The sequence below is a fragment of the Notamacropus eugenii genome, chromosome 3 (assembly GCF_028372415.1).
Source record: "Notamacropus eugenii isolate mMacEug1 chromosome 3, mMacEug1.pri_v2, whole genome shotgun sequence".
Classification (NCBI taxonomy): Eukaryota; Metazoa; Chordata; class Mammalia; order Diprotodontia; family Macropodidae; genus Notamacropus; species Notamacropus eugenii.
The window spans coordinates 428,598,079-428,620,122 of NC_092874.1; the positions used below are offsets into that span (position 1 = coordinate 428,598,079).

General features: G+C 42.0%; 1 protein-coding gene across 1 annotated transcript in view; it reads left to right on the forward strand.

Annotated features, from left to right (window-relative positions):
* C3H3orf22 (chromosome 3 C3orf22 homolog) overlaps nucleotides 1-19,152 on the forward strand; it is a 50,323-nt gene extending 31,171 nt beyond the window's left edge. Inside the window, exons 8-9 of the mRNA XM_072598349.1 lie at nucleotides 13,208-13,345; nucleotides 18,625-19,152. Of these exons, the coding sequence (XP_072454450.1) occupies nucleotides 13,208-13,345; nucleotides 18,625-18,880 (394 nt within the window). The 3' untranslated portion in view covers nucleotides 18,881-19,152. The remainder of the gene's footprint in view (nucleotides 1-13,207; nucleotides 13,346-18,624) is intronic.
* The last annotated feature ends 2,892 nt before the right edge of the window (nucleotides 19,153-22,044 follow it).

The following is a 22,044-nucleotide window of genomic DNA, read 5'->3' on the forward strand; positions in this document are numbered from 1 at the left end:
GTTGCTTCAGTCTCCTTAGTTCATTCCATCTACTCATTGGCTGGGGAGTGGTATATTGCACATGTGACAAACAAGTATATTTTAATGTTCCAGTGATTTAAAAAATGAGAGACAAAAAAATATGGTCTAAAATTATGTAGTCAGCTAACCTGTGGAAGTGAAAACTTCTCTGCACCAACAGATAGATGTCCTTTGTGACTATTGGAGCATAGGAAGGGGAGGAGCAAGGCAAGAAGTTGTCTCTGGCTGATCCAGATGATGACCATATTAGCAAATCAATAATTAGCACATGGCCAAGAAAGAACATCACTCCCAGGAAGTTGGGGAGGTATTGTGCCAGAGGACTAAATCGGTGATATTTCTTGCTGGCAGGATATTTACTAACTGGCAGAAGGAAGCTTTGTTCCTGAAATAAGTTTTCCACATTTGTCTCACTGCAGAGATACCTGTTTCTGCCTTAGCCTGATTTTTAATTTATGCCCAATTAGAGCCTAATTTGCACCCTGTCTTTCTTTCCCCTGGAGGGGATTAATCTCTACCTTCCCTACCCTGGGGATTAATCTTATCACCAGCACATGGTCCACTCTCCTCCCACCAAGGGCTATGACGGTATAGTCTACTGCTCACTAAACAGACAACCTGGGACCAGGAAATGGCAACCACCTGCTGTATTACAAGCTCCTTAACAGGGGTTCTCCCCGTTTCGGATCTTAGATCTGGAGCAATACTTGAAGCAGACCCCTGAGGAATCATCTATGTAGGAGGTCAACTTCTGGTTCAGACATATTTAGAGCCAGCTGCTGAGCACCATGAAAGTTCACCTGACTGGTTGGCAGGAAGAATACCCCTCAGGCCCTGGGCCAGTAAAAGCCTTCTGTGGAACTGCACTTCTGACCTGGGACAAAGTGAATGGTGTTGTTACTTGCCTTGCAAGGGTAGGTAGGCCCTCTGGCAATACTGTACTGTAGAGTGTAAACAGGTTTCTTTGGGAACTCAAAGATCTTATTAATAATTTTAGCCTTTGAACCCAGGATTATTAATCTGAAGATTTGGGGGCTTCAGCAGGATCATGTGACCATGGAAGACTTCCAGTCATGACTCAGCATGTGATATTCCTGTCCTTGTGGATTAGTTTTTGCTGGGCTTGATCATACCCTTCCTCAGTGAGATAGCTTGGGTGACTCAGTTTACCAGTACCTGTGTGCCCATAGAAACTTGCCTTTGGTGGCACTGACGTGGTAGTGGGACTATCCAGCATTCCGCCAGCCAGCCTATGGGATCTTGTGAAGCATATCAAGTTATTCTGAATTGTCCTTGAATACTTATGCCTTTGCCAGCTAATATATCAAGCAGGAGAAATGCCAGTTTAAGAAGAAATTGAGTTTCTAGAAGTGGAAAACAGGCTGATAGCTACTCCATATAGATCCATACATAGCAGTGGGGGAACCTTCCACCTCCATCTCCATGAAAGACCCATACCAGTTAGTTCCTTGACTTTATGGAACAATGTTCCTATATCCCCAAGTTCTTCATACTTAAGGAACCAGTTTCCTTTAGCAATCCAAAGATTCTAGTGGACACTAGAGGCAGAAGGTGCATTCAGTGACTTGGTTAATAATCATATTTAACATTTATGTAGATTGGAAATGCATCTTGCCTATATTATCTCATTTGATCCTTACAACAACCTTGGGAGGTAGATACTATTGTGAGTCCCATTTTGCAGATGAGGAAACTGAAGCATACAAAGATTAAATGGGTCATATAGCTAATAAATCTTGGAGTCAGGATTCTAACTGTGGTGTTCATAATTCCAGTTAGAGCTTTTTCTGCGAAGCCACCTAGCCATCAACCTCAGTCCTTATCTTGGTGTACTTGGATACATAGACCAGTTCATCTTGGGGGCCAACAAACACACCCAGTGCCACTTTTGAGACTGTCCTGTCACAGGCCATCTCTATACTTTCTCTAGACCCAGCACTTTAAGTAGACCAGTCTAGAAAAGAGCAGTATAGTATGGGAGAAGGCCATAGTCAAAGCTGCATTTGAACCATGAAAGCACTATTTGAGAATCACCTGTGATCTTCGGTCATGATAATTATAAAATCCAGCAGTACCTTTAGAGTACCAGAGACTAATCCAATAGATCTGCTAGATCTTATGTTGCAGTATCTTCAGTTTTACTATCTATCACCAACACTCTCAGATATTGTGATCTACAGGCAGATGTGCTATTGTTGCAAAAACCTGAATCTATAGGCACCTGGTAGATAGCCACTCTGACAAGTCCTTCTACAGATGATGAATTGGGCCACTGTAAACCTCAGCTAGGTCTACTACTAGAGTTAATTCACCACCGCCTTTATTTTCCAAAGAGTAAAACACTTACATGCAAGGAAGGGAGTGTCAGTCTGTAGTGGATTTCCACACATGTGCTAGCATTTGCCAATCACTTGTTAAAAAGCCTGGTAGGCAGTGGTTCATTCTGCCATGAAAGCCAGTGGTAGCCTTGGGAAACTATCCAATAGCTTATGCACACTTAAGATGCCTGACTTGTTCAGCCATGTATAATATATGCTTGGGGAGATTAGGGAAGTTAAGAACACAGGGAAGTTAAGACTAGTTAAAGATCTGGGGAGGAGGTATATTGTCAATTCTCCTTGATCCTGCTGACTCAGTTCCATCCTTAGGTGGTCATGAAATTCAGTTTTGTGACAGACCTACCTCCCATTGTAAGGGTAAAATGCCATTTTCATGGAGGTCAATTACTTGACCAAGATGAAGTTGCCAGCCTTTTCATGAAGGAAATTCTCTGACCCTGCACTCTTTCCTTTCATGTCACTTCTGACCAGAATGTACTACTCAAGGCCCTGCTGGCAAAAATTTGCTTTTCCATGATATCCAAATCAGAAGAAAAGATATATGTGAGAAGATGATAACATGTGAAGTTATAACATGCTTCAAACCAATAAATTTAAGGAATCTATTAACACTGAAAAGTGGGAAATGGATAAAAATAAAGACATTGACTAGCTATTTCCATTGCTAAGTGAAATGTAATGGAGGCAAAATGGCACTATGGGGAGGCCAAAAGAACCCAGAAACCATAAAATGAGATCTCTTTTGTTAAGCAGAGGGACATGGCAGCCAATGAAAGCATCAATTTAGAACATAAAATCGTTTATAAAATATTTCTGAAATACAATAATGGACCTTTATCAGCAATGTCATTACACCCTGAAATACTGCTGTAGAATCTTTCTCAGTGAAATCTGTGGATGCCTAAAAAATTGACCTAGCAATCACACAGTAAAAAATAAATGGATAAAGAATGCACATTGCTGAGATTTTGGTGTGTAGTCACATTAGTCCATCAGTGGAAGGCACTGCAAAAAGGCATAAGAGCTCAGATCAGATTGGATCATAGGATTATAGACTTAGAAAGAACCTTCTCATTCTATAAATGATGAAATAGAGTCCCAGAGAGTTTAAGTGACTTTACCCAGGGTCGTATGACTAATTAAGTTTCTGAAATAGGATTCCAACTCAGGTCTTCCTGGACCTAAGTCCAGTCAACTCTCTTGTCTTCTTCACCACATTTTCTCTGACAAAATTTGAGCAGTGTTTTCTCTGATCCCAAGCTGGTCTGGTCCCTGATAACAAATTCCATATTTAAAAGAAAAAAAGTCACTCATAGTCTTCTAGAGAGGACCCATGATTGCAAATCATAGAACGCTGAGTTTTCCAAAGAATTAAAATGCAGAGATGATGTAGAAAAATATCAAAAGAAGTGGTATAAATGGATATCTAATCTCAATTCACTCTGGCATTTGAGGTCTGAGATACTTGTAGACTCTCTAACAGTTAACAAAAGGAAGTATACTGTGTTACACAAGAAGGTTAAATGGCAAAGATATCATGGTGGTTCAAGTAAATGCAGCTCCCCTTGTTTGCAAAGGGTGCTGGCCTGTAAAGCAAGGGAACACTTGCCAAGTCTGAGGAGCACCTACTTTTTGTAGACCACCAGTCTCTTATGTGAATGGGAAGCTGGGACAAGGGATTGGACCACTACAGCTCCAAGGCTAATTAAGTCTCAGGAGCAACTTCCTTGGCTTTTAGGGGAAAACCACCCCAGCCTACATGGTAGGACCCTTGTAGATACTGCCTGGCTATATGCATACATTATTGAAAAAGCAGATGCTAAAATTTCCTGCTCTCGGTACAACTCTGTAGCCCTACTGCCCACTGGAGAATTTGGCAGGACTAGTATTCATACAGCATCTGTGAACTGTGGTTTCTACTCTCACCTCATGATTCTTGTAATCTGTCTTCAGAGAAGGTGGTGCCATTCTGGAAGACTTCTGGTGCACTCTATGAATAGCCCAAGTTACAACCCAATAAGGACTCCTCTTCCTGGGAAGCCTTGGAGCACAGAGGACCAGGTCTAGCCTCCTCTTGTAAGCTCTGCACTCATTACATCTTACTAAAAATTCACTGGAAGTTTGGTAGTCCTGTTCTCTTATCAGCAACGAATGGCTTCCTCACTGTCCACTCCATGCTTGATCCAACAGTCTTTGTTATTTGCATGCAACTGAAGCTCAGACTAACCTGCCTGAATCCTTGCCACCACAGCTGATTGTGGAAGGGTAAGAAGATGGATGTGTCTGTCTCCAGTGTCTCTTCAACAGGGTTATCAACAATACCTGATGGACTGGTAGGGATATGAGCTCACAAAGAGGATGTGGGAACCACCATGCAAAGTGTATGGTCTAGAATTAGTGGGAACTTTTCACCTCAACAAACTGTGGCTTTGAGACCTGGGGAGGATGGTGTCTTAAGCCATGGGCTTACTGGTGTGGCTGAGTGAGGAAGGGAAATGTTGGACCAACCATGACCACCATGCTGACAGTAAAGGGCAGGAGTGGGGAACACATACTACGGTCATAAAATATCAAGGCCTTGAGGAGGCATTGCATCAGAGAGACAAATACCTCTTGATCCTGGACTATCTTGGCTTGGACTTTCTATTGCAGTTGGCTTTCTGATTCCATCTCAGTATCTTGGATTTTGTCCTTCGGGAGACTCTCAGGTCAGTCAAGCAACCAGCATTTATTAAGGGGCTTACTCTGTGCTAGCCATTGTTCTAAGTTCTCGTGATAAAAAGAGGGGCAAATACAGTCCCTGCCTTTGAGGAGCTCACATCTAATAAAGAAGAAATCATCTAAATAACTATTTATATATAACATATAATACAGTGAAAATGGAAAGTAATTTCAGAGAGAAAGACTCTTCAGTTGGAAGGACCAGGAAGGTCATTCTTCAGAAAAACGGTTAGATTTGAATTGAGTCTTAGAGGAAGCCAGGGAATCTAGCAAATAAAGATAAGGAGGGAGACCTTTCCAGGCAACATGGGACAATGAAAGCAAATGCATGGAGGTAAGAGATGGAATGTTATGCCTGAGGAACAGGAAGGAGAACTGTATGACTGAATCATATGAAGAGAGAATTGATTAAAATGTAGAAAGACTGGAAAGGCAGAAAGAGTTCTAACCTTTGGCTTACACTTGATTGGATCTTTGCACAGACCACATCAGTCTTTCCTCAGAAGGAAATTTCATCCATCTCTACCCCATGTTTCCTGCCCCAGAGTTTGATGTGTAATAATCACTGGCATTTGGGATTATGGCAGAGAGAGGGTGGATGAGTGATATAATATAGGGCAATTGTCATTAAGGGGTGGGATTTGATTGTAGGTAGTATTCTATGTTTTCAACCAGATCCTTAGTTTAGTTATATAGGTTTTATGGGTGAGTCATGTTGGACTCATGGTCACCACAACTTGAGGGCTACCAACTGGAGGGGTGTAGGATGATAGAATCAGAGTTTTCAGGTCCTAGGATTGTTAAATGGGGGTGACTCTTTGCTTAGAAGCCCTCCAAACTGAAGTCTTTATGTATTCACTTAACATTCTCTGTCACCCTGAGAGGTAGTGGGTTGGGGAGTTGGGTAGAGAAATGGGCCCACCCATTCTTACAGGGGTTGCATAGCAGTTTAAATCCATCTTAGTGATAACTCTGCTTTGATGCTCAGATGTTACACTGTGCACCAGAAGACGTGTAGTGGTGGTACCAGCCCTTAACGGACGTGGTTATCATTAGACACTCCATCTTCCTGGTTACTCTGCCACTGAAGGTTTTTGGGAGAAGAAAAGGGGTGAAAGACATTAGACTGCTCTTCCATTGGAAATACAATCAACCTGATGGCCACACTGAATATATCCATCCCAGTCATACGGATGTGATATGCATCAGGAAAGATAGAGCATGCTAAAATTCTTCCTGGGTGGCCCCACCTTCCCAAACATTGATTACAAGAACTGTAGCCCATGTGGTGAGGGTAGAAGTCACAGTTCATAGACACTCTATGAGTCTGAGTTAGTACAGCAAAATTCTCAAGTGGGCAGTAGAGTTACAAAGTTGTCCTGAGAGTAAGACATTTTAGCATCTGCTTTTTCAATTATACATGTTTATATATAGTGGAAGCAGTGTCCACCAGGGTGTCTACCATTTCCCTAAAAGGCGTGGAAATTGTTCCTGAGAACTGATTGGTCTAGGGGTCTTAGTAGTCCAGTCCTTTGTCCCAGCCTCCCTTTACATAAGAGACCAGTGATCCACAGCAGGTCAGACTTGGCAGATATTCCTTTGCTATGTTAAACAGGCTATCACAAGCTGCAACTTCCTACCTATAGTCTTAAATAAACTGGACTTGTACTCTGAAACCCTCCAGCTCATCCAAGTTAGCTTGAATAAATCTCTTAAGAGGGTTAAATGGATGGGAGAGGGGGGACAGGAGAAGGCAAAAGAAGGGAGCTCTTGGCCTATCTTCTCCCATAGCTCCTATATCCCCCTGCTCTCAAAATCACCCTCTGGCTCCAGAGATTCTCATTTTCCAGCTAGATTTGTTCCATCTGCCTCTGCAAAGCAACATTCAATTCCCACAGGGTGGCAGGTTCTACCTGCAAGAGAAGGTTTGGCAGTGAGAGCCTCCTTGGGGGAAGGGTTTTGAAATGTGCAAGATGCTACTGGCTTAATTCTCAAAGAGAGCAAAAGGTAATCCAGAACCAAGGTCAAGGCAAGCAAAGGCATTTCTCAGAGAAGTGCAAGAGAGATAGAACAAGTTGGGGAGGGAGGGGAGGGAATGAGGAGCAGATTTTTTTTTTATGTCAAAAGCTAGTGGAAGAACTAAAGCCATCCCTATAAAGTAGGGGTTCTTAACCTGGGGGACAGAGGCCTCCTGGCAGTCTGGGGATAGATTTCAGGGGGTCTATGGACTTGGATGGAGAAAAAGATTCCATCTTAATTTTTGAACTAAAATTTAACATTTCCTTCAATTATTGAAATATATTATTCTGAGAAAGGGGGTCTGTAGGTTTCACCAGACTGTTCAAGGTAGTGGAAGTGGGGAGCAGAGTGTGTGAAGGAGAATTGTCGGGCCAGGACCAACAGACTTCTTTCCATTATACTAGGGAGATAAAAGTTCCTGATAATGGGACACAATGAGTTTAGCCAATCTGCTGGACACCGTATCTCAGTCAACAAGTATTAAGTGTTCCCTCTGTGCCAGCACACATTGTGTTAGACATTTGGATACAAAGAAAGTCTTTTTCATGGAGGGAGGGCAGTGAGGCAATGGGGGAAGGGGATAAATGACTTGTCCAAGGTCACACAGCAAAGTGTCAAGTATCTGAATTGAATTTGAACTCAGGTCCTCTTGATTCTAGGGCCAGTTCCCTATCCACTGTACTACCTAGCTGTCTCTTGGATACAAAGAAAGGGAAAACCAGCCCTTGCCTTTAAGGAGTTTACATACTAATAGAAGAAATAATATGTAACTAAGTACATACAAGATAAATACTAGGAAAATGGAAGGTAATCTTAAAGGGAAAGATTGCAGCTAGGGGCACCTAGAAAGGCCTTCTGCAGGAAGAGAAGCCAGCCAGTACAAATGCACAGAGATGGGAGATGGAGTGTGAAAGGGCATGGAGTTTTGTGTTTGAGGAATGGTAAATAGGTCAGTGTAACTGGGTTGTAGAGTTTGTAGAGGGAGAGTGGTATAAAATGTGAGAAGACTAGAAAAGTGGTTAGGGACTGGATGTTCAGGGATTTTAAATACCAAACAGATTGTCATATGTCTGATCTTGGAAGTAAGAGGGAGCCCCTGGACTCCACTGAGTAGTGAGGAACATCACTTTGTCAGCTGAGTGGAACATGCGCTGAAGGAGGCTTCAAGAAGTGGCCTGTTGGACTTCTGTGAGTATAGGCCAAAAAGTATTGATGATGGGAGAGTTCAACTCCTGTCAGTGTCTGCCAGAAGTTTCATTCCACTTGTTGCAGAGGACATGATAAATTTGTGACTTCCCTTCTTCTTTCAGAAGGTAGTGGAGGTGAGAGGGAAATTGTTATTGCAAATCTAATTTTGACCAAGGAAGATGCATGAGGTAAGTGAAGAGGAAATGATGAGTAAAAAGAGAAAAGGACTATGCCATCTTAGTATTCATCAAGGCCAAGAATGGGAGGATGTAATGTCCAAGAAGGTTTCAGAAATTTGAAGTAGATCCTAAGGGTTAAAACTTTTTAAAGGGAAGAAGATTGCTCACAGAGAGATGGAGAGGCCCTCAAAATGAAATTCTGACCATGTAATAATGAATGATAGGGTAGCCAGAGGCACCATAGTGCACAAAGTGTCAGACCTGGAGTCAGTAAGACTCATCTTCCTGTGTTCAGATCAGGCCACAGATGGTGTACTAGCTTTGTGACTCTGGGCAAGTCACTTAATTCTGTTAGCCTCAGTTTCCTCATCTGTAAAATGATCTGGAGAAGGAAATAGTAGACTATTAGTAAAACTACAGTATCTTTGCCAAGAAAACTCCAAGTGGGGGCATGAAGACTTGGACATGACTGAAAAACAACTGAACTGAATAATGAATGGTTCTGAAAAGATAATGGGAGCATCTAAGGAAAACAATGTTGCTTCACAGGGAACTCTCTGATCTCAGATTTTAAAAGAACATATAAAAAATATGAAAGACTAGAATGAGTATGTAAAACGAGTCAGGAAAGCTGCAGCCCATAACAAACTAAGGCTTAGAAAAATAGTAAGGATAGCAAAAAGGGCTTTTAAAGATATGGCCGATTCAAGGACAACAAAATAGGAAGAGGTTTAATAGGGGCAGATAGGATGGTGTTTGTGTTTGTCCTTTGTTTTCAAAGAAGACCATGACATCAGAGAAATGATGACATGACTTGCACTTGACTTTGTTTTGAGTGAGGGGGTGCTATGCAAGGTCACCAACCTCACTTTAGGATGGTGTTAACCACACAAAGAAAGCAGAACTATTCAGCAATTTTGCATCTATCAATAACAGTGATCCTAAACCTGAAAAAGGAAGAATGATCATGGCTAAATAGGATCTGAAGCCCAAGAGACATGAGAAAAGATTGTAAGAGCCCACATACTGACTCGAAATGAATTAAATTAGTCTTCCAGTCTGAGCAAATTATAAGCAGGGCACCAAAGTAGTTTGGCAGATAGAAGCAATAGATGGCTATCTGTAATCTTTGAGGATTTCTGGAGAGCTAAAAAGGTGAGAGAGAGAGGGAGAGAGAGAGAGAGAGAGAGAGAGAGAGAGAGAGAGAGAGAGAGAGAGGGAGGGAGGGAGGGAGGGAGGGAGGGAGGGAGGGAGGGAGGGAGGGAGAGAGAGAGAGAGAGAGAGAGAGAGAGAGAGAGAGAGAGAGAGAGAGAGAGACTGACTAGATACTGGAAACTATGGACTTGGTAACCTTGACATTGATTCCTTGGAAAAATTCTACAATGGATTCACAAATTAGCAATTCTAGAAGGGAAGCAATGATCACGTAGAAGTCAATATGGTTTACTGATAGCAAATTATGATAATGTGATTTACTCATCTTTTTTTTTAAATGTTACTCAACACAGTTCAGGAGAATGTTGTTGACATGTTGTACTTAGATTGTAAGCTATTGATTCAAGTCATAACTTTATGGACAAGATGAAAAGAGTAGGAATTGATGCTAATACAGTTAGGTAGATTCATAATTTAATGCAACAGTGTTTTATATGCAAGAATGAATATATCAGCATAACTTGGAGGATGGATATCACTAAACATGTGATGACGGTCTCTTGGTCCTATGCTAGTCAGCGTTTTTCTCAATGACCAACTAGGACGTAGATGGCATTTCTGTAATATTTGCATATGACATGAAGTTGACTGGGACAGCAAATACACTGGATGGCAGAACCAGAGTCTTAAAAGGTGTTGAAATACCAGAATGATGTAGTGAATCTACTATGGATTCAAGATTAAACTAAATGGTCATAAATGTAAAATCCTACCCTTGAGTTTAAAAAAAAAATCACATATAAGGATAGATGGGGGATAGGGAGGAAGAACATGGCTAAACAGAATCTGTTTATTTAAAGAAGTGGAGATTGTTGTTGACTACCACTGACTCAACATTTGTGGTTTGGCTTCTACAACTAACTATATGCTCTTGGTTGGACCACTTCATGTTCCCAGACTTAACCTTCCTCTTCTATCAGACATTTAATAACATTTATAATGACATTCATAATAATTTAATACAAACAAACATTTAATAAGGACATACTATGTGCCAGATCTTTCTATTCCCTAGTTTGGGATACAAAGACTAAACCCTCTCCCCAACGCCTGAAAAACCCAGTCCCTACTCTCAAGTTTATATTCTTATTGGAAAGAGATAACAGGTATATAAATACATACTACACACAGAATAAATACATGGTGATTAAGGAGGGTGGAAGGAAGGAATCAAACTTTTATGAAACACCTACTAATGTGCCAAGTACTATATATTTAAGTGCTTTACAAATATTACCTCACTAGTATTGGGGGGTTTAGAAAAGACTTTGTGTAGAAACTGATGTTTGAGCTTTGTCTTGAAGGTAGTGTGGGATTCTCTGAAGAGGATATGAAGAGCAAGTTCATTCTAGACAGGGAGTATACAGTCAGTGCAAAGACACACAGGAGTATGATGTTTGAAGAACAGAGAAGCTGCTAGTTCAACTGGACCATAGACTTCTGAGAGTAATCTATAATGATGCCATAAAAGTAGGTTGGGATAGGTTATCAAATGCTTTAAAAGTCAGCCTGAGGAATTTCTATTTTATCTGAGGCAATAAGTGCCACTGGAATTTATTAAGTAAGAGAATGACATGGTCAGTGTTCAAGGAATTTGTACTAGGGAGGATGGGTTGGATTGAGGAAAGATGTGAGGCAGGGATCTCATTTAGGGGAAGATGGCAATAGTTTGAGAGATGACAAATCTGAACTGAGGTGGTGACTGAAGAGAGAGAGGGGGTTATATAGGAGAGATATAGTAGAGGTAGAAATGGCAAGACTGAACCAAACTGATAGGATGTGTGGGGTGAGGAAGAGTGATGATGTCTTGAGAGTAACACTGGGTCTGTGAAACTGGGAGACTGAAGGAAGACTTGGACAAAAGAACAAAGATAATGAGGGTCCAGCTTCAGTGTCTGGGACTGGACTTCTGAAATCTCCAAATTTGACTGGTCTCCTCTAGGCTGGGAATGTTCTCATCCTCACTTGCATCTCTTGGAAACCTTACTCTCTTTAAGGTCCAGCTTGAGTACCACCTCTCTGGATTCTCTATTGTTAGTGCCCTGGCTTCCAGGAATTACTCTGTCATATGTGTATGTATACATACACACACACACACACATATATATATATATATATATATATATACACACACACATATATGTACTTTGAATTTTCTTATCTGAGTATGGTGATGTTCTCCTAGTAAAATGTAAGTCCCTTGAGGAATTCTTTCATTTTTGTCTTTGGATCCATAAGCTTAACACAGTAGGTACTTAATAAACAATTTGATAAATTATTTATTAAGCAGATTATATTATTATATTATTAAGCACAAAATAGGTACTTAATAAATGTTTGTTGAATTAATTGAATTAAATGTAACAACTTTTCCCTTCCTTTGTATCTGTACTCTCAAGAGTAAGTGTTTCAGATGGAATTAATGATGACCCCATGGACATTCTTTTGGTTGGATAATCTCTGCACTTAGATTTGGCTTTGATTAAATCAGTCCATCAATTCATAGGCTCACAGAATATAGAGCTGGATTGGATCTTCAGGATCATTTATCTAACCCTTTACTTTATGGATAAGGAAACTGAGGGTCAACCTCAGTCCCACAGCTCTTTTGTTTTGGTGATGGTTTGGATTAGAACCTAGGACTTCCAATCCCCAACCCCGTTCTGTTTCTACTGCACCAAAGATTCTGTCTGCCGTTGAGTCAGACCAGTGACTAGATGTCAGAGTAAGCAAGTCTGATTCACCATCCTTTCTGGGTTGACATACATTCTTGAGTGTGGGCTCGCAGAGTCAGCATGGTGGCTGAGGAGGAAGTGGGGGTTGGCGGTGAGGCTGGCATTTGATTGTTGCTTCTGCTGGTTGCTGAAACTGAAAATCTTTTCTCCATCTCCCTGGAAAGTATGAATACAAGAAATGGTCCATCCCAGTGGTTCCCAGACTATGCTTGTTATATGTTTGGTGTAAAAAACACCAAATGTTTGGTGTAGAAATTGGGGCAGCATTATGTATTAGTGCAGTTGTGTGAAAACGACCCCCTCCCCCAGGTACATGTGGCCCACAATACTCCCAGATTAAATTGTAATTGGGAAATATTGAACAAAAATAAATAACACTGATAAAGAAAATAATTTTATTTAAAAATAATTTATTTTTAAATAAAAATAAAGAACACTGATAATGTTAATATGTGGGTTTCTAAATAAATGTGTGGCTTCAGGGATCTTTGTGTAAGTTCAAACGGACTCATTTCTATCTGAATTTGACACTACTGCTGTTCAGGCAGTTTTCTAAGACTGTGTTTCAGAAAAGATGGCGAGGTCTGTATTAGTAGAGGGGGTTCCAACACCAATTAATCATAGATCTAGGCCCTTTTCTACCCCTGCTGAAACAGCCTGTAAGAAAGGGTGGAGGGTTGAGTATGTAGATGATGCTCCACCTCTCAGCCTTGTGGAGCTGGGAAAACTTCCTTCTAGGTCTCTGGAAACTAAATGTACTGTGTTATAGATTAGCCTGGCTAACAAAAACAGGCTCTGAGATGTCAAGAACTAAGCCATGGGAAACGCAGAAGATGCTGGGGCACCTTCGAGAGAAGCTGCCCCTTCAGAAAAGCCTGCAACCCACCCAGTCAATTCCAAGCAAAGGGTATGTGCACTCTAAATTCTTTTGCTATCCCATGCCTCATTCATGCCAAACTTATTCCCATTCCTGTATTTTATGGTCTCTGGGCCCTTGCTCATTCCCTCTGGACTTAGAAGGCATCTTCTTGCCGCTTCTCTACCTTCCCTTTCTTCAAGGCCTGACTGGCCTTCCCTGATACCCTCTTCCTTCACCCCTCCTCCATCCCCATTCCTCCTTCTGTCTAAGAGTGATCTCTCTTTCCTTTGATTTCTCAGAGGACTTTATTTAGGCCCCACTTTGCACTCATCATATTCCAATTTGTGTTTTAGGTCTTTGTCTTCACATAGTATATTAGATTCAGATCTGGAAGAGGACTTGGAGGTCATCTATCTTACAGGGGAGGAACTGGGGATGAGGTGACTTCCTCAACATCACATAGGTCAACCAGGATTTGAATCCAGCTCCTTTGACTCCAAAGCCAGGGCTCTTTCTTGACTATAAGCTGCCTTGGAAGTTAGGGGGATGTGTCTTATTTTATCTTTGTGTCTCCATTACCCAACATAGGGCCTTGCCAGTTAATGTTGGTTGAACTGGGTTTTTTCTTTTTTTTTCAATTTATTAATTAATTTATTTTTAGTTTTCAACATTCACTTTCAGAAGTTTTAAATTTTCTCCCTCCTCAAGATGGCATGCAGTCTGATCTGTGCTATATTGGCTGAATTGTTTTTAAGCATTTATTATGCACCTGATATGCGTCCAAACCTGTTCAATGCTAGATCTCATGGAGAGGAATGCAAGGAACATTGACGGCACAGTCCCAGCTGCTTTGCCCTCAGTTCAAGCTAACAGGCATCAGCTCTGTGCATGGCATTGTGGGCGGCAAAGAGGTAGCATGCAGGGCAGCGTCCCTGTCCTCATAGAATTTGATCATCTAGTTGGAGGAAAATGGCTCACCTACATGGAAAGACATAGGGCAAACTGATGGCCAAGTGGTCTTTGATAGGGTTGTTGTGGTTATTTGTCTTTCATTCCCAAAGAGGACCAACGGATTGGGGAATTTCAAAGTGGGAAATCAGCATGAGTCAGAGTTAGTTCTAGGTTGGCTTCAGAGTTCTACTGGAAGAATGTGCTGGACATAGATTTGGAGTAAAGGAAAATTAATGGTGGTGTGAGATGTGTGGGGCTAGCAGAGACAATAGTATGGCTATATAGTATGCTGGGGAAGAAAGGGAAGTGGCAAAGGTAGGGGACTGGGTGGTGATGATCTTCACTACTAAGCCAAGAGATTTGTTACAAAGCCTATACTACTTTTATAGGTTGTGCTTCAGTTTCAAAATCCCCCCTCAAAGCTCTGTTCAGTTTCAAATGAGCCAATTAGGACAAATATAATGGCAGCCTAGTACATCTACTCTCTAAAGCTCCCTTATAAACTGATTCAAACTGAAGTGTCGAGCTGAGTCTTTACTACCCGACACTCCTCCTCCCCAAGTATTTTCTTTACAAGAGGTTTTTAACGAGAGGGCAATACTTAGCTGCAGGAGATGAATCTATGGAAGAAGGTTAGTGGCAGCCAATGGGGGAATATTCATAGATGGAGTGGAGTCCAGAGTCCCCCAAATCAGTCCCTTTAGTGATGCCTACTCAGCCTATGAAACTATCTTGTGCTTCAAAAATGTATAGAAGGAATAAAATCATCACTCTCTCCCTTCCAACTGCATTCAAGTCCCTCCCCTCTAAATAGAAAAAGATTTAATCTGTTAAATGTTATATTGAAATGTCCAGTGAACAAGTTTCAAGTTTAATATGTGAACCTACAAAGTAAAAAAAATTGTAGAAGGCAAGGCCTCATGGTCTGAAATTTTAAAAGAGAAGATTGCTCAAAAGGGATGAAAATGACATTCAGACAGCGCAGTTATGAATGAACCTAGAGGTCTCGGCATCTAAGGAGATATTAAGTACCTCCACTGGGAGCTCTCTGATGAATTCAGATTTTAAATCTGGCACATTCTCCTCTCTGGGAGTCTGAATTAGGAATCTGTCCTGGGGAAAGTCATTTAGTGGAACAGCTCAGGAGCATCCCCTCTGTTCCTGGAGGAAGGCAGCTGTAGTTTCCTGAGGAGAGGGTCTCACTCTTTGAAGGAGAGATGTTGCTGATAGGGTAGCAGATGTGACTGTGAGGGGGAGGGTCCTTCTGTAAGGTGAGATGTGGGCAGGTTTTAAGAGGAGGTAACTGTTAGCTGCTACCTGGAATTCTATCCCTAGTGCTTCAAAAAGGTTTTGCCATCTGTTAAAATACTAGTCTCCCTGGGAAGAGCCCCACTGCATGATGTTGGTAGTCATTGATACCTTAATGTGAATAAGAGAGCTGAGAGTTGCTTTAAGAGGAACAAGGGGGAGAATAGGACTGAAGAGTCTGGGACCGAGGGGAAGAGGAAAAGTGTCCTTGAGAGGGACTGTGGCTGCTAAAGACAGACTTCTTTTTCCCTCGTGAGGTGTATGTGTGTATATTCCTTTTGAGTTAGTAGGGGAGGATCCTGAAGAAATGGTGGGAGAGGGTACCAACTCTGCAAATGTACAGGAATGTACAGGAAGTTCCTGCTGAGGTGGAGGGCAGGGAAGATGAAGTGCATGTGGAACATTCTGATAAGGTGGAGCAAGACAGTTGGAAGCTGGAGAGAGACCACCAGAGGCTGAGCTGTTAAACTGCTCCCCTCTCTTTTATTACATCCTATCCCTTCCCATAATCCCTTCCTCTCCCATCCTGCCTCCCCAATCTCATCTCCATCCCTTTCTCTCCTATCCTGTACCTCAATCCCACCCCTCCATCCCCATCCTCTTTCCTCCCTCCCATCCTACACAATCCTATGCTATCTCATTTTCAACTATCAGGATATAATAGTGTTTCCCATGTCCATTAATTTCCCACCTCCATTAATCTCTTCTTCCCATTCTGTCTGGTCTTGTCTTCTCCAAAGTAAAATTGTTGGCTAGGTAAAGCTGTAGCCTCCAGGTGGACCTCTTGCCCCCCACTCAATTATTTTCTTGATGGAAGAGCAGCAAATATGTAGACTGGGAATCAGCTCATTTAGACAATTCTGAATCTTATGAGGATAGCAAGGTGGTGCCATAGTGCACAGAGTGCTAGACTTGTAGTCAAGAAGGCTCATCTTCTTGAACTGGTCTCAGACACTTCCAGGCTATGTGAACCCTGGGCAAGTCATTTAACCCTGTTTGCCTCAGTTTCCTCATATGTAGAATGAGCTGGAGAAGAAAATGGCAAAACTACTGCAGTATCTTTGCCAAGAAAACCCCAAATGAGGTCACAAAGCATCTGAGATGACTAAACAACAGTCTTATAATGGCCGCACAAATGACAACTTTGTACTAAAATGTATTAATTCCTTCAAAGGAGGGGGGTGTATATGGAGGTTATAACTCTAGAAAATCCTTCAGAGGTCATCTAGTCCAAGCCCCTCATTTTACAGATAAAGAAACTGAGTCTCAGGTGGTATAGCTACAGGGAATTAAGGTAAATATTGTAGAAGACACAGGACTGAAAGTCAAGGGATTTGGAATTTACTCTCAACGCCATTAACTGTCACCTCTCTGGGACTTAGTTTAACTGTCTTGTAAAGGGGAGGGTTACCTTGAAAATTGTGAAGCATTATTCCAGCTCTGACATTATATGCTTTACAATACTATTTATATGTCTAGGACCAGCCAGTGGGTCTGCATGACATCAGAGGAGGCAAGGTTTACCTTCCCAGTTTCAAACTCTCTTCATTTGCACGTGCTACCCTAGTCTCCAGTTTGGGATGAAAGCTGTTTTATAGAACCTATTCATAGTAAGGCAATAGGGACTTAATGGGTTACCCTCTCCAGAAACATTTACTGGAAAAAGTAAAGATCAATTTCCCCCCAAAACATTATCAAATGCCAGAGCTGGAAAAAACCATCTTATCTGATGGTTGTAAAAAGCAGGGGAGGAAACTGAGTTCAAGAGAGGGAAAATTATTTGCCCAACATGACTCAGCTATTTGGTAGGAGTACTCAGAATAGAAACCAGGTCTTCTGACTCTTAGTTCGGTGCTCTTTCCACTTTGCCCCTCTGCGGCTTTAATGATTGTCCTGAAGGAATTTTAGAACATCAGCAGGCTATTTCTGGTACCTTAAGCTCATAGTTCCTCCTCTGCTTATGCATAAAAATGAATGAGCCCACTCTCCCCACACATAAATGGTGGCCTCCCATTCATAGGGATACCCAGGGACCAAAAGGAGTCACAGGTCCTTTAGCAAGGGGTCAGATCACATCTCTCTTGTTGTTTTAGGAAGTACACAAGTCCAACTCCCCCGACATTATTGAAGTTGGTCTCCCAAAGTGTGATGCCCCACATTGGCCCCAGTCAAATAGTGTCCCATTCTTCACCTTTGTCTGTCTCACCATTTATCAATGACTACTTTCTACTCTGCCCTTTCTTTTTCTTTCTTTCTTTTTTTTTTTTTCCTACATCATGGACCCCACTCCTCTTATGGTTGGCCTATGTCTCACTCACTCTTGATCCCTCACACAGAGTCCTGTTGGTTAGGTCATGGTAAAAGGGGTCTATTCTACCCCTTCCCCCTATGGAACATAAGACATGCTGTGTTTGGAGTATAGAGGTGGGGGATTGGGCAAAGTAGGGGTGGGAGCAGTTTTATGTCATGGGGAGAGCACCCATCTGGGGTCTAAGCTCTGGCAAATCACTTAACCTCTCTGGGCTTCAAACTAGACCCCCCCGCTCCATCCTTTCCAGCTTTAAATCCATGATGCTACCTATATAACAGAAGTATTATGAGAATTGCATTTCGTGTCTCTCCCAAGGAAGAACTAGGGATGAAGGGGTGGGGAAATATCATAGATTTTGGCTCAATATAAGGAAGAATTTTCTGTCCCAAGATAGTAAACTTCAAGCAGAAGGATCATAGAAACATAGCACTGGAGCTGGAATGGACCTTGGAAAAAATTTAGTCTCAGTCTAATCTCATTTTACAGATGAGGAAACCAAGGCACAGAGAAATTAAGTGACTTACCTAGTGAACACACCGGTAATTAAGTGGGAGAGCCAGTATTTGAACCTTTGATTCCAAATCCAGCACTCACCAGGATTCTGTAACCCTGGTACCTACTAAATGACCTTTTAATGTATTGAGCCTGGGCCCCTTGAATCCAACTGCCATCCCCCCAACCCCAACCCTTACTGGCTCCATGGTGGGTAAGGGGGGCTCAAGGTAAGTGAATTTCCCCTGCTTGCTCTCTTGTCCAGGACTCATGTTCTGGTGACCTCGGTGATACCTCCTTCAAGAGCCAGCTACATTCCTCCTCTGAGAAACCCCTTAGAGGACAAGTTACTTAGCAGGCGCTTTCCAAAGCAAAAAGCCCGGCTACAGGAATTGCTGGGCTATCGCATGTATGGGTGGCTCACAGGGAGAACAGAGGCATCAGGCTTCCAGGGGCCACGCTTTGTGGTGGAATTTAACAACATCAACTTCCCAACCTCACCTGCTGTTCACTCATCATGATGACTGATTCTGCTAGTTCTTAATCACAGTCATTGGGCAGTCAACAGTGGAACTCTCCACCCAGGGAAGAGACCTCCCTTCTGTATTACTTACCATCATGGACCAATAGTTCTCTTCTAGTGGAACTGAATGGACTGATGGTCTGAAGCTCTCAGGGTATATTAGTAGCAATCTGTTAGGGCAGTCTATTAAAGAACTGCTAACTCAACCCAGACGTTGTTATGGTTGCTAGAAATTATGTGATTCCAATAAACACTGATGCCTCAAAACAATTACTTATCTTGTCCAAGGTTAGTCTTTCCATGGGGAAAACAGTCAGCTTCATAGAAGAATGGTCAGTTGTATCAATTCATGTCTTCAATTAAGTTTGTTATGCATTAAGGGAGAAAAATTGCCTTGTGACATGCAACTGGTTGTTTTAGCTCTCTAATCTTCAGTTTATCCATCCTTAAAATGAGCATGATAATACTTACATGATGTATTCTTCATAAAGTTTGTGTGAGCCAAGTGTTCTTATAAATTGTGTATGCAAACTAAGACCCTGGATTCAAATCAATGTCATCTCCAAAAGACAGCTACAGATTTCCTGGCCTGGGGTTTTTTTCATGTTCTGTTCCATTCAAGTATTTACTGAGCACCTACTATGTTTGAAGTCCTGTGATAGGCATTATGAGAGACACAAAAATGAATAAAATGGCATATCTGCCCTCCAAATTCTTATATGGTGTTGGGGATTGGGGGTAGGGGTAAGGAGGGAATAAGAAAGTCACATAAATAATGAAAAACCAGGAGGATTTACCTCCTGGCTGAGGTCATCAGAAAAAGCTTAATGAGGGAAGTTAGCACTTGAGCTGGGCCTCTGAACTTGGGGAGGATCTCAACAGGTAGAGATAGCTCTAAGGGAGGGTTTTCTCATGCAAAGATCCCCAAATCTAGGAGCCAGGAGACCTTGGACAAGTTACTATTTTGGGCCTCCTTACCTGTCACAGGACATGAGTCAAATGAAAAAATGGTTCTCAGACTACTTTGAGAAGTATTTTTTTTTAATTGTAAAAATCTAAAGGACTCAATTTGTCTGGGAACTAGACCAGAGAAGGAACTAGTTGATTGGAGAATACTTACAGAAGTTTGGGAGGATGATATACTAACTTGGTTAGACAAGCCATCTCCTTTCTCTTCATTCATGAGAAGACTAAGGTCTGGAGAAGGTGGTGGGACTTCCCTAACACACTCCAACCCAAGGAGGCAACCCCTAGTCCCAAACAAGGGTTTGTGCTAATTCAGTCGCTCGAGTTTTTGTCGGGAAGTGAAATAGCCAAAAGTGGGGGGAGCGGGGGGACAGTTACAAACTCTTTACTTTGGTGGGGGATTCTCAAGTCACTGACTAATAAACACTATAAATTTTGGGTTTCCAAATGAGTGCACTCCCCTTTGGGAAGGCACACACTTCCTTATTCCAACATGGTGACCTTTGCTAAAAGCATTGTGGGAAATACCTTTTGCAAGTGCTTTTGGAAGGTAGGGACACCTCCCAGATGGTGCCTTAATAGCTTCATTTTCCTTCTGGTTAGACCTTAGACATGCCTCTAATGATTAATTTTGATGTGTTGTGATTCTTTTTTCCCAGAAAAGCAATCATTATTCTCACTGCAACCTCTCGATCTATTGGTCCTCTCTGTTCTTCCAATTCTGTCCCAACATCATTTTCCTCCTTTTCCCATCTTGACCTGTAATTAACCACATCCTACACACTAACCTTCACCCTCAAAGTCTTTGCCCTACCATCATTCACTGCCAGTTTTCATTCTGGATCATTCCACCATTCTCTACACATATTCCCATGGAGCTGAACACAATTGGAGGAAGCCATGAGTTCATGCCAATGGAGACCATAAATTCAGGCCATCTGCTTTTTAACTGAGACCTCACTGTGGTATAGCATTCTTTATTTACCCCTTATTTTCATCATTATTCTACCCTGCCAGACTTTCACTTCTCTCTATAAGGCTCTATCCAAAGCCCACTGTCTCTGAGCTCCTATTTTGCTGAGAAAATCCTGGCTATTTGTAGAGCTCTCCCTCATCTCCACTGAACTACACTCCCTGAATCCTCCTTCCTGCCCAGTTTTCCCTTTCTCAAGTCTGTGAGGGAGAGGTGGCCCTTTTAGCCTAGGCTAACTCTTCTGTTTGTATTCTTGACCCCTCCTCCTCCCGTTCTTCCAAGAGCTCATCCTACTCATCCTTCCCTCTTTTTCCTCATCATCTTATCTGCCAGCTCTTCCTCTATCGCCTACAAACATATTTAGGTCCCTTCCACTCGCACTTAAACAAATCTCAAAATCTTTCATTTGACCACAATACCCCTTCAAATTATCATCTCATCTCTCTTTTTTCACTGTCAAAGATAGATCTATATTTAGTTCCTCCTAGGTCACTTCCCAGCCTCATGTAAGTCTGGTTACCCACCCCCGTTCTCTACTGAAATTGCACTTTTAAAGGTAATCAGCCTTTTTTACTAGTCCAGAGGCATTTCCTTTTGCATTTCTGCAGTGTGGGGCACTGCTGACAAGCCCATGTCATGACTTTTCTCTTCTCTTGTCTTCAATGGCATTATCCTTGGTTCTCCTCTCTGAACTACCCTTCCAAGTCATCTTTACTTACTAGCTCATCAATCAGCTTTCACTGCCATACCAAACCTTTATCCTCCTCTCTTCTTCCCTTCTCTCTACATTCTTTGGTTACCTTCACTCTTAGGAGTTCACACAGATGATTTCATATCTATATATCTGGTCCCTATCTATCAACTATCTGCTGGATGCCTTTACCTGGATGTTCTATCAGTGTCTCAAATGTGACATGTTCAAGACTGAACTAGTTTCCTCACTCAATCTTCTCCTCCTCCCAATGTTGGTATTCCTGTGAAGGCCACTGCCATCTTTTCAGTCACCAAGGTTTGTAACCTCAGTCATTCACAGACTTCTCCCTCCTTTACTCCCTACATCTAAAGAGTTAATTTTGTTTCACTCCCAGTACATCCCACATGCTTCCCTTGATCCCATTCATAGGGCCACCCCTCTGGGTCATGTCCCTTCTTCCTCTTGACTGGACTATTATAAGAGCCTCTGAATTTGTTTTCCTGCTTCTAGTCTCTCCCCTCTTCAATAC